The following is a 16436-nucleotide window of genomic DNA, read 5'->3' on the forward strand; positions in this document are numbered from 1 at the left end:
AAACGAGAGACAATTACACGAGGCGTTCCGACTTAGTTCTCACGGGTAGTAAATCATCTGTGGTCAAGCTTAGGAAGGACTCTAGTCCTGTCTGAGGTTGGTTATAGATGTCCATGGGGGCAGTCGCCACTTACAGTCAGATGGCCTACATCCTCGTTGTCTCTCTATAAAAAATCAAGCGTAGATTTTTATTAACTTCATTATCAAAATACGAATTTAATTAAAGATTAAATAAGTTATAGGTAGCGAGGACAGGTTATCACGATACCAATATAAAGTTATTATCGCACGATAAAGTTTTATTTCACGGTTATCTATTGAGTGCGTAGCTCATCGGTGAGTGGTATTCCGTGCCGATGCAGTGATCATTTATTACTATAACTGATAATAAATAGATTTATGTATTTAAAGGTGTTATACCCAATTGTTTTATTTAAAAAATACTAAGGATTCTCATTTATCTACGTAGACATTTTCGTATAAGAAGTGTTATTATTTTTTTCTCAGCGGTTTTAAAAGTTGGGATGCTAATACCGGTATTTTTATTTATCCTCGTGTAGTAGAACAGTAAATAGGGAAGGTCAGGTATAGGAAGGTGTGGACTAAGAAAGCTTGACGAACACATTTAAATCTAAAAGAGAAAATTATTGTACCGAGTTAGGCTTGGTATTTAAATCATATAAAAAAAACTTACTTAAAAAACTTAAATTCAGTCCTTAACTTAACTAAATATGTGGTAGCTTAAAAAGGGCTTTGAAGAACCACACACTTAATGCAAGGCCATTAAATATAAATTAGGAGAAAAATAATAATAGGCTTACATGCTTGCAAATTTATTTATCGCTTAGATATACTAACAGAACGCAAACAAAATTTGCATTCAAATTAAACGAAACAAAAATACTTCATGCAAGAAAAACAATCAAGTATCTATCTGTAACGGTTCCAGGGGCAGAGCCCTGTGTTAGACGGACAAGCCGCGGAGTCTTAGTAATAGGGTTTCGTTTTTACCCTTTGGGTACGGAACCCTAATCAATGATACAAATGACTTGTTAATTTAAATTTTAGACTTTTAGACTTGATTATTTTAATTTATTTCAGCGACTTTGATCCACAATGAGTTTGCAAATCGTTCGCAAATAAAATTCCTTGGCGCCTGTCTTTCTTCGTTAATGCTGAAACAACAAGGCAATAACAGTAAAACTGAAACGGAATGTTTAGAAAATATCACTGTACAAACAATATTACAAAGGCGCACTCACATTTTACATTACATGTACATTTTACAAGCATTTAAAATGGGACCTCTGAAATTGGGGATCCGTATTACACATACGCCGCTGATTCGAAGTTATGTGCGTATTACAAATTAATACTATCATGGTGAAGCAAAGCACCAAACACCTGTCTACACGTCTATGTTTCAAAACAAAAAAATACGGTCGAATTGAGAACCTCCTCTTTTCCTTGAAGTCTGTTAAAAGAAATGTTCTCAAATGTGTGTATCGTCTACCAATCTTCATTTAGCTAGCGTGTTAGAATACCGCCTAAACGCCTCATTCTGAGACAATACCCGTGTTCAGCAATGATACACTAATTTGTTGCCGACCACCATTTTAATTTTCCGTGCATTTAAGTGCAGCGTCGAACCAGTTTATTATCTTCAGTCGTATCACATTTACGAAAGCCTCATTCCGCTTTCCTTCCCACATTACATTTAATGTGTAATACAAGATCATCGTTAACTGATAAACTTGTTTGTTTGCGTAAACGAAGCTTCTTATGCAAAAATGCATGTAGCAAATAAAGTTGGGTACCTGAGAAAGCTTTGAGAAGTGGTTGTGATCACTGCCTCAGAGACAGCGTAGATACCTATTCACTATTGTAGGAAAGTAAGGCGTGCCATAAGACGTTCAAAGCTCCACACAAGGATTCCCTATATCGTGGGTCACACAAAGACGAATACATGAACACCCAGACCCAGAAAAGGTATCCGAATTCATCATTCAGATATCTGTCTGACCGGGGATCGAACCCGTAAGGCTCTGCGCGTCAGACCGCTATGGTGACCACTGCGCCACGTCGACGTGAAAAACCCTGAATTAAAAACGTCAATAGGCCGGACGGATAGACACTAATAGGAGACTAAAGACTGATGTTATGAATGACATGAAAATGGCTCCAATTTATAGAAGGATCGACGGAATTTATAATACAACTGCCAAGAAAATCCATCAACAAATTTTTCTTCGAAAATTCTATATGCCAGGGCTTTCAAGGCAATGAATTAGAGCAGACGTATTTAGCATACCTATTTCTGACACAAAGGATTGCGTTTCTGCGTTATGTACTAAAGCTAGTGCAACTCATAGATAGTAAAGAGTAATAGGTACTAATGTAGTCAGGAATCAACACCGCACCCTATAAGCTTAAATACTAATAATGGGCTTATTGAAATTTATATTTACATTTTATTACGGCAGGATATTTGGTTTCCTATATAGTCCTATTCCTTCTTATAAAATTCCTATAAAGTTTTCCAGTTATGATTTTTTTTAGATTTTTTTAAAATTCTTATTGCGTTGAAAAAACTACGATATTATAAGCCACAGATGAGCGTTTGTCGTAATTTCACGAAGCAGCTTTCGTGGCAATCTTATTCACTGCCTTTTTAAAAATCACATACGGAGCATTTAATTTACTATTTACCCAATTATTTTTTTAGCATTCTTATAACCTTTAATTTCATTAAAAACAGCAACCGTAACTTATTGCGTTTGTCGTAACTTCGCGGCTCCACATTCTACGTACTCTTATCACCTGTTACCGAGTGATTAAAGGCCTCGACGATAACTCACATACAAATTTAAATGTTTGTCACAAAAATTGTCGTAACTTCACGGCACAGCTTTCTTTGCATATTACATATTGTATTGACAATAAATAACTCACATTCAAATTTAAATGATTGTCACAAAAAAATGTCGTAACTTCACGGCGCCGCTTTCTTTGCATTTTTATTACATCTTGTATTAAAAACAGCGACAATAACTCACATTCGAGCGTTTGTCGTAACAATAAAACGCGGTCCCGGTGACGTGTTTCACACCGTTGTGATTAGGCGGAACCCCGCCGGAAGTCCCTAAACGTTCGGAAACGGAAGCGGTGGTAGGAGGCTTGCTAATTGATTGGGCCTCGCACGCAACCCTTGTAAGCCATGTAGTAGCTTGTTGAACGTGAAATTTCAGCTTCAAATTTATGTCTTCATGAGGCGATATAATTTACGTTTTAACCTTAAGGTAGATTGACGGGAAATTATAAGGCAATTAGAAATATAGATGGGGCTGATCGGGCAATAGGGAAATCAAATTATAGAGGTACACGATTCTAAAGCGCCATCAGATTTTTTAAATTGCTTTTGTCTATTAACAATTATGAGTTTATTATTTTAATTTATCCGACGTCAGTTTTACATAAAATTCATATAACTAAATACAGTGAAACCTGGTTAAGTGAGACATCAAGGGACCTGCAATGTCGTTTCACTTATAGAGGTATTCCACTTACCCAGTGTCTCAGATATACAGGTATAAATAAATATCTGTCTCATTTACAGAGGGTTCCATTAATAGAGGTGAGAATACAGGACATTTTTCAAATAAACATCTGTATGATAGTAAAGCGAAACTAAAACTGAAGGTAATTGAAGCTCAAAATTTGTACTTACGTACTTGGAATTACGTGTGGAATTTGTGGGTAGAATAAGAATGAGTAAACAAACAATGTTATCTCAGTTACAGAGGTTTATGCATATAAAATTTACTCGCTGTCTCAGTTATAGAGGTAACTATGATGATAAATCGAAAGAACAAATCCCAGATATAGAGGTTTACCTCGTCCCACTAACAGAGGTAATTCAGTGCCAAAGTGTTGGGCCCACAGCATGAGTTCCAGTTATGGAGGTTTCTCACTTATCCAGGTCCCACTTAACCAAGTTTCACTGTAGTAGTAAATGAGTAGCTTTTGTTTAACATACTTTAACAGGTTACAGTATAAGACAATAATAATTATTTAAATTCGTAGAATTCAATTTAAAATGCGCAGTGTTCTGATTGATAGTTACCACAACTTAGAGGTTTATTTTGCAGATTTTATTCCATTAATTGTTTTTCTTCTACTTCTTTTCTTATTATAACAAAATCATCAATATATTTAAGTTACGAAGCTATGTGTACAGAAGATGCTCTTGAAACTGAATAATTTCTGCTAATCATAAATTTCTTGGAATAATTTGCGACTTATCTTTAACGTCAGATCACTTTGATACCTAAAAGATTAGTAAAGATAAATCTCCGTCCAGGTAAATACGTCACAGTAGCAACATAATCAATTCATTTACAATACATCTACGTAGGTATGTAGGTGGACAACAATAGGTTTGTACAAGAATGACATGCACAACAAAACTTCCGTGCGTACGCAATTGACGTGTCGTTCTTGATAACAGCAATCAGGGCTCGCTGACTACTTTATGAGAAGGCTGCAAGATTGTTAGTGGAATAATGATTAACTATATTTTGCTTGACCATACGTACAACTTGAAATCTTAGACAAATTAAAATTTGTAGAAGCATACATTTAGACCTACCCAAAAATATCCCAACAATCCAACGGAAGTTCTTGCGGTGCAACATGCATAGACTTACAAGATAATAAATACAATTACAATGGCACTGTAAAGAAGACATGATCATTATTTTTTGTATAAGGATTTCTCTTAAAACCTCACGCCTGAATGTTGTCTAAAAAACTTGTTCGAATGGAACGGTTTCTGTATTTTTTAAATGGTCTAAGTTGTAAATCGCATACAAACAGTCCCGGGTAATTTATGTCGGACATCCGGTTACATCATCTTTAAGACGTACAGAAAAGCATAGACACAGCCGTGATGAATATAACCTGAAATCTGGGAACTACTCTGATTTTAAAAGATTTCGCATTATTGTTACCGTTGACGACGTCGACGTATTTGCATTGGAACCGTTGGTAATGGGTCCGACAGAGAATAGGTGAATGATATTGACATTCAGAACAGGACCAACAGCTGATAGTGACGGTTCGAGATGTGTGAAAGCGATGAATGGACCGGGAGACTCGTTACAGCTACGTGTGGAGGTCGGCTCGGCTGGTATTGTTCGCGGGTTCGTTGCAAACGGTTGCGAGGGGGGGCCGGGGAGGGTCAGATCACAATGGGTGCGGGCGCGCATGACGAGCCACCTGGCCGTGGCGTACCGGTCCTGCCATATGCCTCGTTCCCCGTATGCACGAACCGCGGTACGTGCTACTCTACTGTACATTTAGCTCTGGTCTACCCCTCGCGCTTCCTATTATTGATGGAAATTAATTAATCTTTACAAAATCGATCAACGTTAAAATTGTTTTATTCTCAAACAACTGTTTCCAATTAATTGGATAGAATATGTAGAGAAACTACCACTATATTAGTTTCTCTACACTGAAAAAAAAATTGAAAATAAAGACCGTTTAGTTTTTAGGCATAGATAAATATAGATATCTCACCGCCTTGAAGGAAGCCAATAAATGGCTTAAACGGCTGACAATTCAGTTAGCCATTTATTGGCTGTCATGGTGTGATTTACGCGGAACAATGCCCACATGCGCAGTTAAGTGGTGCAAAAACACGAAATCGAAGAAAAATGCGGAGAAATGTCGTTTCATTCGTAAATAATCTAAAAACTACATTTTTTTTTATATTGCAAGTGCAAACTTCAATTCTCAAAACTGGTTACATTTTTATTGTTAGGAGTGAGTAATCTTTACTAATCTTTGTTTCTAGGATAGATAATTCTCATCGATTTAATGATCGATATTTTGACCTGTCAATCTTAAATATGAACCAGACCATCAAACGAGCAGCTCCTGCTACTTAAGTAGCATATAAATTTATGTACTATAATTATTAAAACTCGTCTAGTATAATATAATATTAGTCACATACATATTGAGCCAAAATTAAATATAAAGCGTATGCGATGAGCCAATTTGTTGACTAAACCAGCATAGCCGAGATTTCCGAAAATAGAATTAGCGGAGAGTAGACAATAATTATTGAGCTACACAACAATCTAGTGTATTAATGAAGTATCATGATCAATTCCAATGCTTTTAATCCAGTCAAAGTTAAAGTGCTTTAGAATAGATATTCATGACGACATGCAATAGGTAGATAAAGGCATAATTAATTTTATTAACACGCAACCAAAATGTAAAATGTTTGTAAGTAATGGTGTGCTCCGACGTTATGGTGTCATTTAGAATGGTTTTCTTTAAATGGTATTATAATTGTAGGTACATTAACTACGTGCAAGGTTAAGTAAAAGCGGTCTTTGTTGACCGGATGACCGCGTAATTTCACCTCCGACCTTGAAATTGCCATAAAACGACGTATTCAAATGTCGACTGTTAAAAGAGGAGAAACGATTTTCCAATGGAATCAACTCCCAATTTAAATTTCATCACTCCATCGTTTATGCTTTTAAAAGCGAGATGACTCAAACGGGAGACAGATTGATTCATAAACATGTGATAGGAACGTGATGGATAAGAAAAGAGTTTTCAAAGAGCGTTTAAACACGTTGCTAGAACCGGCATCGGTATGCCAGAGCTCATCACCGATATTATTGTTGGATAAACGCATTACCTAAATCCGTTCCCACCGAGAACCATGTTTAGTCTACCGTTGTTTGTCTTGAGAGATTAAGGTTTACGACTGCTGTACATAACGTGTGTTTACCGGACCCTTCATAAATATATCGGACAGAATTAACCTTTCAAAGACCGTTTAGCGATCACAGCCACTCGCAATACGTTAGGACCTGATATATAAGCTATCTCGTCAACCGAAATGAATCCTTGTCAAAGGATGTCCGTTAAAACTAGTCCTGTTTAAAGCCATATTGTGCAGCGGAGCGTTACTGGTTACCGTTAAAAGGGTTGCGATTTATGAAAGCGTAGCATTAAGCACCCAGCATCCTGACAAAGCACTCAATAAAAGTATTCGTCACCTGCCATTGCCCATTCGTTTCGCTACACAATAAGATACGATGGATAATCTTTTTTATACAAATGTCAGGGATAATGAGCTGCATAAACAGGGTCCCTGATTTCAATAAAGTATTGAAAAAATAAATGAATACAAAAGGTAATACATTTTTTTAGAATAACAAAATTTGCTCGGAGCAGAGTGTAAGAAAAATGCTGATTCCGACGATAGATTTATACGAGTTGGAATTCAGACTTATCGAGATTCGTTGATTCTAAACATTTTCACGATATTTTTATGGAAATCTATCGGCTGACATTGATGGAGACGTAAATGCTTGTCCGTCTTCGACGCGTGCGCATCTGATATCGAGCCAAAATAAATAAGCGTGAATCTGAGAAGATTCAAGGGAATATTTATCGTTTCCTTGGGAATATAAGAACATCAGCCCTTTTATAAATATTTATATTGAAATCTTGATTATCTATCCGTTCTAACTTTATGATATTAAAGAAAAACTAAAATATTAACAAACTCAAACAAAGAACTGTTACTACAGCCCAGTCTGTTTGTTTAGATGTTTTATTCACACGAATGTAGGTATATTTATTGTACGTCAACGTGAATATGAAATTTGCTTCAATACTACACTGTATATTGTTTATCTTACTTTAACTACTGCGGTACGTAATATTGTAGCCTAGTTTCTAAATACGTGGCTATGCCCACCGACGATTTCAGGCGGGCCGGCGTCGATTATGAAAACATTGTTAAAGTTTTATTATATGGGAGTGTTGATGAGGACCGAACTAGCACTTGTCCAAACATTAGACGACATGTTGAATTATTGAGTGAAGCGGCTACCGCGGTAATCGATTCACGCCTGCTCGTAAAACCACCGAAAACTCACATTCCGAAGAAAACTAAGCGTGTCATTATAATGAAGACTTTGTGACTCTTTATTTTATACTTCAAACGTTATTTTTAGTAATAAATTGTGCTTTCATACCTTCATAAACTAGATTTTATTATCGTTGTTCTTCAGATTGGACCTCTGCTCGAAGTTTAAGTGTGTCATTAGGGTACGCTTAATTGTTCAGTGTTATTACCAACCTAAATTAGTCATCTGAGCCGAACCTGTTGCGTTTGCGTATCAATCAAATCGTGGCGCTAATCTTTTGTGTGGAAGCTTATGTCCGAGCTGTTTGCAAGTCATCGTTGATTAATGAAGAGTTTTAGTTTAGCGTTGTGGGTGTTTGCAGAGGGTTTGCCCCTGTGTTTGGCATTGCAGACGGATCGCGTGCGCCGCTGCTCGCCCTTCGCCGGTGCATTACTTATGCATGTGCTTCCTCCCGCCCCCCACGCACTCCCCGCCACTATTTTTATTTCGGCTTTGGGATTTAGACCATGCGCCGACGAGTCCCGCACGCGCCGTTCGCTAACCCGATCGATATGAACGTACCGAACTACCAAAGCAAGCGCAGCAGGAACTATCCCTTTGTTTGCCACCCCTAACAATGAAATTATATAATTTTCTATATACCGCGGTATATGGTCATCGTCAAATTGAAGCGTCGTTTTATAATAGGGTTGGGTTTTTGTTGTGGCTTTGAATGGTTACGAAATTTGCCAGTTGAAATCTGATCTATCTAAATAACCAGTAACTAAGCTGTCTTTTCTCAATATCTAAATGAAGCAATATATGTAATGTGTTAAGCTTGTAAAACTGTCGAATCGGAGGGTGGCGATGAGTTAACCTGATCGATAGCACTGCGCATAGTTATAATTGTATGAACCGAAGCCATAATGGTCAGCTTACTGAGCCACGCCACGTGATCGTATCTACCTTACTGTAATCATGTCTTTATTTCACCGTCGACAACGGAAGCATGCAATTACCGCAATTAGGTACAACCAACGCCGCACCGCAGATTGAATGTGATTTCAACAATAAAATCATATCACAACTACATAATTATTATCAAAATGCCACATTTTATTGCGCGCACATATTGGTTTAAAAGTAGTTTTAAAATAATGTCCATATAGACTTTGGATATTGCGGAGTAAGTACCTATCTATATTAAGAATATTTTTCGGGCCAAATATAAACATTTTTACTTACAAGCAATGCTTTACTTTCTTCTTCCTATGCATAAGTATTAAGTTACTGCTGCTTCTCGGGATTTAGATTTAGTGTAAAGATGTCTATATAATCGTCTGGGTTCATTCAGTCTTACTATTATTTTATTTAAAAATTGCGTTAGTACTTTCTTGTTCTCGAGTTCAACAACATTTTCTCTAAAAGATGGACAAAAAATCAAAGTATTTCTTATATAAACTATAGATATAGGACATAAATTTACGACATCACTACTAATAACCTCGGAGTTGTTGAACGCGATCCAACTAAATAATAGTATCTTCCGTGTTTCGGACGCGTGGCATTTGGCCCAAAAATCTTATAATTTGGTGACACGTGACAAGATGGTCTGTCGTCTACGCAGCATTAGAATACCCACACATTTAACTGATTTATTGAATGGATTGAAGTAACGTTAATTCGATTTTCTTCCTCAACCCATTACTGTCTCAATGGCACAGGTCTCCCCGAAGAAAGAGAAGGGTTTCAAAAGTGCGTCAAATCTATCAATTTGTAAGTCAGCATTGTAGATTTTAACCTACAGCCTTCAAATTCTGAAAGAAGGCTCATGCTCAGAAGGGAAACAATAAAGGGTTTTTGTCGCCTAAACCTTTCTTATCTTAAGATAAGCCTCGTGCTCATCAGGAGAGGAATAAAGTACTGACGACTCACTTTTAAATAAAAAATAAGGTTCTTCGGAAGTTTTTTTACACGTCAACGGAAATCGCCCTAGCATGAGTAGGTACGAGTACTCTGTAAGTAAGGACACTCAAGTCCATACCCTCCTGCAGTTGCACCATGTAATGTGATCCCTAGAGGCTACTTCCGCACGAAGCCCCGCCGTAATCCTCCGATATCGCAGATTACGTTCCTGTCATACCACGTTGATTATAAACCGATTAATTCATAGGCGAACTTACTTTATTGTGGCATGTTTTATTTTTTAACGTAGTCTGGTAAATTTACCTGTAAAGTAAGGCCTAATTGAAGTTCACAGATCACAAGATCACAGATGCGTTATGTCTTGATTTTTCGAAGTCTTGAAGAACTATTGAAAAGGGTCGTGCAACTGGATTCGTCTTATCATATTCTTCAAAAAATAGGAAGGTTTTCATCTTAGACAACAGTAATACTAATGGTGTATGATAAAAATAAATACTTACAATGAAAAATAAAGTCGCATTTCAACCATAAGGAGACTTCTACCAGTTTTTAAAATCAATGTAACAATAATTATTTATGAATGCTCCATTTTATCACACCAGTAGATTGGAAGATACTAAGTTTTCTTCCATCCGCCGTAGATATTTCAGAATACATTTTATTATGTTTAATAGCCATTATTTTATTTAAATTAAACTCGGACCTATTGCTCGTACACCTCAGGAACTTAAATGTAGCTTTCTTCGTGTCTTAATTATTATTTATGTACAACAGCTGGCGAGCAGAGGTTGGTAGAACGAGGCTGAGTCCGTCCGGCGAACGACGTGGTTATTTATAAAACAGACTTGCGTCTCGTTTTGTCTTCGGTGCGCTCTTTATTTTGTCTAAATATACGCAGTTTTGGGAACGTCGTCGCGGCCGCCTTTGCCGCGACACCATAGCTGGCGACGCGCCAAGCTTCATATTTTCTTCCCAGTTTTCTTTTATTGAAGCCTACAAAGCATCTTCCTTGGACGCGCCTCGTGTCAATTGTAGAAAATGGTCTATCAAATTTCAAATACATTGTTGAAGGCTTTTTGTTATGCAAAACTGGTCTTTAAAACCTAAAGTTGAAGTACGAATACAGAAGTTGAAATATCACATTCCATCCGGCAACTAGACCAACATAGAGCACATGTGTCTTCCCAAAATAAGTGTCTCAATGACCGGGACTGGCTAATACGGGGAGTAATTAATCGCCTCAGTCAAAACTTGCTTGGAAATCTTTCGTGTCGGATCAACGACTGGCGATTTCGGAGACGACAGCGTTAGATCAAACGGAAGGTCACCGGACACGGCGAGTCCAGACGCGGCCGTGAGACCAGAGTACGTTTTGGTCACATAGATATGGGCCACGACTGGTTTAAATTCTATTCCTGCGCCAGTAAACTACACGACACATCCGTAATACAATGTGTAACAAAGCGAGTTCTGTCGTACACTCCCGCATAGTTTTCTAAGCTTTTACTGCGAAGTTCCGCTTCATTGGCGTGTTTGCGTAAATTCAGCAGTCGTAAACGGTATTTAACGATTACACCGAGATGCGATTCGGCGCTATGTTTTATAACCGTGCATCTAGTTTAATCAACATGTAAACTACTGTAATAAAGGCATTCGTTATTCTATGCGATCTAGTTACGAGATCTTCAAATCAAAGTTTTGTATTTACCTACTGTTTCAAAATTAGCTCCATAAGAAAGACAGACAAAATTGCTTTCGTAAATATTACAACAGGCACTTCAAATACTTATTTGGACGTACCTATAGATAAAGGGCATTCAAGTTTCACGGAATAACGTGTAGTAGTGGCGCGGGGTCGTTCATTCCGCTCGCGTCTAAAATCGTATTTCCGTAGAATCCTTACAAGCGACGTTAAGCACTCCGGTTGCAGTTCGACGACCCGGAGTCCAGAAGTCCTGAAACGGTGCAAAAACGTTCATAACAAAGCTTTATTTACTTTAACGGGACGCGTGCGGGCCGTTTTTCTGGAGAACCTGTGACTAATGCGTGGAAGTCTGCGTCATGCCCATCTATATGATTTTTGGACGGTATTGCGCACTGAGCTATATTTGTTTTGGTAATGGTGTATTTAATTTTAATGTGGTAGAACCCTTAGTGTTCGGGTTGAACTTATTTCTGCCTATTAACAACAGCATTAAAGCTTAAGCGCTGATGCCTTCTGGGTTGAAGCGTGGTAAAAAGACATACTGGAATAAGATGTTATAACTTCGCCCCCAGGGCATCTGAAGCCGACCTCAGGTGTTACTGTACGCTTCTTGGGTTGATTATAGACATCCCTGGGCAGTAGGTGCCGGTAACCATCAGGTCTACAGGCTCGTTTCCTACTGAAATAAAATAAATATAAAATACCAACAATCGATTATGACTAGCCTATCTGGGTCACATGTGGCTAACAAAAGAGCGTACAATCGGGCCAGGGCACAATGGTATTAAAGAGGAAAAAGTTTAATGAATCAGATAAGCCATGGTGGACAGTGTCGACCTCGGCCGTCAAATAGCACGCCATCGATCGAACTGCGGTGGCACATCACGCGCACTCATCAGACACGCAACCTACAACCCTTTGAATTTCAAAGGGACCATCGCTCCCTTCGTAGTTTTTCGGTAATGACTGTCTATTAGTACTTTGACTAATTTACCAAAGATTTTTAATACTAAATAATATAATCACCTTACAGCTACATTATCTGAAATGAAGCACTATATACCATATCTTATATAAATGAAATGTAATAGGTATAGAAGGAATATAAAATAAGAAATATATTTTAATAGAAGCGTCATAGAGTTTATAGAGTTATTTTACATGTTTAATATTTTTGATGCAATTTTTCATGCCGTTGCATATAAACTTTTTATTTATGTATTTTGCTTCATAACATTAGGTACCAGTAGTGTAACTATTAAAACTATAAATGTTTTTTTAAACAATTTCGAAAATAGGACATATGTATAAATTATTAGTACACAGGTTTATGAGAAGGTTTCTGTGACTATCTATTCTATACTGATATCTCGCCTCAAATAAATCTTGCCCTGCAATAAAAGCTTCCAGAAAATAGATAAATGGCTGAAATTAATTATTATTAACTTTGAATGAAGATTAATTAAAGCTGACATACTTTAATGACGCATAGAGAGCATCATCTCAGCTCATATTATTTATTATGACCAAGAGGAAATGTCCAGAATATATGAGTACATAGGTAGATACTCAAATATTAGAAATGTTACGTAATGTATTGTATCTACACAGGTAAATTAAATTGAAATGCTTGTTCGTGATTTCCAAAATTTCCTCTTTTCTAAATCTCATATTCTTATGGTAATTGAAAAAACTGTTTTTGTTGTTTTGAAAGACGTGTTTTTTGGTGGACGTGGTTCAAATGTAAATATTGCTTACATATTAAAAATAACTACATTGCTTTACCGAAGTACCTATATATTCAATAACTATGTGTTTACTTGAAGTCATAATTTTATACATAAAATAGATATTTACGTAGGCACGTACTTCGACGATGGTGTACGCTTTACTTACATTACATACATACAATGCGCGTTGATGTTGCCCTTGAAATTGACATCCATTGAAAGGGTTAATCGTTTTAAAATCGCGTCAGGTGCCAGAACGTATTGGCAATAGTTTGCGAGGACAATAATTGGCCGCAGCCAGTGACCACACTCGCAGAAGGTCAAACATTATCGCACTAGCCGAACCGCGACACCATCCGGGCCAGCCGGACGTGATCCGTTGTAATAACCGGTGAAATTTCACCATACATAATAACCAAAGCGTTTTGAGCCCGCCAGAGGTCACGCTCCTATGATCATTAGCCATTAATCACTGATTTACGATTCCAACATCACCGACCAAAGTCGTAATAATACATCATTACGACTGTTTGTAGTCGTTCCCCAAATGTGTAGTTACTAGTTACATTGTTTTCAATGTACGCAACCGGCCACCTGTAAAGCGAAATTAGTTCTCAGTAACGTAATGTCGAGTTTGGCTGTCGCGAAATCTCTTGGGAGTACAAACCGTCAATCAGTATAGATGTCTCGGCGGGGCATCCGCGTTATGTGCATCCGTGCCAACGACTGTAAGCCATTTATAGCAAGTGTTTGTCGTCTTCTTGTCAAGAGGCATGTCCCTGGATGCCGGAGCCCGGGCGGGCGGCGAGCGACCGAAATAGACGCCGCCTCGCGCGGCTTAACAATGCAATAAAAAGAAATTAACATTTTGACGTTGCCTGCGCTAAGTTGACTCTTGTGTCATTTGGAAGCGCTCCAATCTTCTGGTGATGTATAGTATGTTGTACGTTCGAAATCCTCTCTAGCCACTTCCGTTAAGTGAGACCGAAAATAGCGGCTCTTAAGAGCGTTGATGATGACAGGATATATTTTTTCTGTATATCCCTTTCTATTTTCTTGTCACCTCGTTTGGTGGAAATGGTGGTTATAAAATAGATTGTTTGTTTCAGGATTTGGACTGGCGGCTGCTGCGGCGGCGGGCGTTCGCACCGGGTACCCCACCGTGTTACAGTCACCGTATGGGTGAGTGGTTACCGATCTCGTCTCAGTGCATCTGTAACACATCAATGTTCAATGGTTCAACACTTCGATATTTGCCAGCACAAGCGGCTCCGCATGCCGTTCTCGATTACATCTCACGAGACAAAAATCAGACTAGGCATTTCTTACTTCACATTGTTAGCATTACTAGCCTATAATGAATATAAATGTGGAAGATCCATAACAGATATCCGAGTCAACCGGAGAAGACGACATTTGTAGGAAACCTTAAAGTGTAGGGCGTAGGGGCTGTTCACAAGTGTAATAATGTAGGGCTAAATTTACACTGAACTCGAGAAGTGTGATTGTACACAGCGCTGGTAAGTAACATGCACTGCGCGTAGGATAAAGTCGATATGAGTACAGTTGCTGAACTGACTTTTGTCTCGGTAGATGAGGCGAGCGGCGTCTCCGGACGGCTAGCGGCGCGGCGGCCGGCGGACCACACCTAGACTAAATAATCAAACATTTTCACATAGGTATCTATGGCAAGCGTGAGCGTGAGAGTGGATTTTTTTCGTTTTGGGTGTGAATTAGTCGATTGGGTTTTTAATGTTTACGTTTTAAAGCTATACCGGAGCATGGGCGGCGCCGGCGGTGACGTCGAGCGCGCGCGGGCGCCGCCCACCGCCGTCACTATACGCATCGTTCGACACTCAATGTTTTATTTACTTTATGTTTTATGCCGTGTTCGTGTAAGATTTTTGATTTGAATTGAGTTTTGTTGGTGGTGGATTTCGTTTAATACACTTACTAAGTTTCAAGCGTAACCGAAATTCCCTTGCAAGAGCGGTCTCTGTTTTGTTATTCGTCGACAAATTGTCAAAATTGTTGTTGAAGTTTCGTATTCATTAGGCATTCTGTGAATTTAAATTGGATGTAATTTATATTTTATGAATCACAAAATACAAAAAAAAACAGCTAAAATAAAGTTAATAGTTGCAACACTTGCAACAGTGAATTAGGTACTTTCTTATTCGCGTTACGACAATTTTTCAAAAACAAAATAGTTTACAATGTCATACAGATAAAATCATATTCCATAAAACTACTATTTTTTAAATAATTTCTTTTACCTTGACCTGTTCTGTAAAAATGTATCGATGGGATCAGTGAAACATGACATACCTATTATTTAACAATCTGATGAACCGACCCCTTCATTAATACAATGTAGGTTGAAAATAATGTTTTATTACGAATACAAATACCAATAGTAATGCAATATTGATTTTATACGTACCTATAATCATTCTTATGTATGTACCTATCATGAAAATTATTAGATTACTGTAAGAAAGACCGTCGAAACGTGAACGATTGTTGTAAAGGGATTTCTGTTACGCGAGACGATGGCCAGCCCGTACGTCGTCGAGGCGACGTGGTGTGTATCTGTAAGCGTCCTCTCGACGACAGCTCGCCATCCAACATATTTAACCATGCAGCTGATTAGAATCCGTCTAGCACGTATCAAAACAACGTGCTTCCCAATGCCACAGTTACACTCCAACCACCACAATCGATAAAATTCGATGAAACTATTGCCCTAGTAAAAACAATCAAGCGAAAGCGTCATTCGATTAATCGCCCTTCGCTTCCATTTTCAATTAAATACAAATGTAGGCACGTAGACGACCTTATTTTTGATTTGATGACCGCGTATGATTTCATTATCAGATCGTTAAAGTAGGAATAAGTGTGCATGTAAGTAAATGTTGTCGTAAGTATTTAAAACTAAAAGCTGTTTAGGTATCTAACAGTAATGATAGACGTGATCCTATGTTACACTTAGTTTCCGATTGTCTTTTGTACCTATGTAGATGTGAAAGCTTGTGTGATGTTCCGCCAGTTTTAAAATGCTCTACGCGTGTTTTGTATTACATCTCTGCAGACCTTCCCTTCTTTAGTCGTTTATGTAACCTGTAACAAAAG

The 16436-nt window shown here is 38.0% G+C and overlaps 1 protein-coding gene across 1 annotated transcript in view; it reads left to right on the forward strand.

The window, feature by feature from the left end:
• LOC140754729 (RNA-binding protein 38) overlaps nucleotides 1-16436 on the forward strand; it is a 35881-nt gene that overhangs the window by 13715 nt on the left and 5730 nt on the right. Inside the window, exon 3 of the mRNA XM_073089809.1 lies at nucleotides 14414-14486. Coding sequence (XP_072945910.1) covers nucleotides 14414-14486 — 73 coding nt within the window. The remainder of the gene's footprint in view (nucleotides 1-14413; nucleotides 14487-16436) is intronic.

The sequence above is a fragment of the Epargyreus clarus genome, unplaced genomic scaffold (genome assembly GCF_041222505.1).
Source record: "Epargyreus clarus isolate Ecla_fem2 unplaced genomic scaffold, WU_Ecla_fem_2.2 ptg000003l, whole genome shotgun sequence".
Classification (NCBI taxonomy): Eukaryota; Metazoa; Arthropoda; class Insecta; order Lepidoptera; family Hesperiidae; genus Epargyreus; species Epargyreus clarus.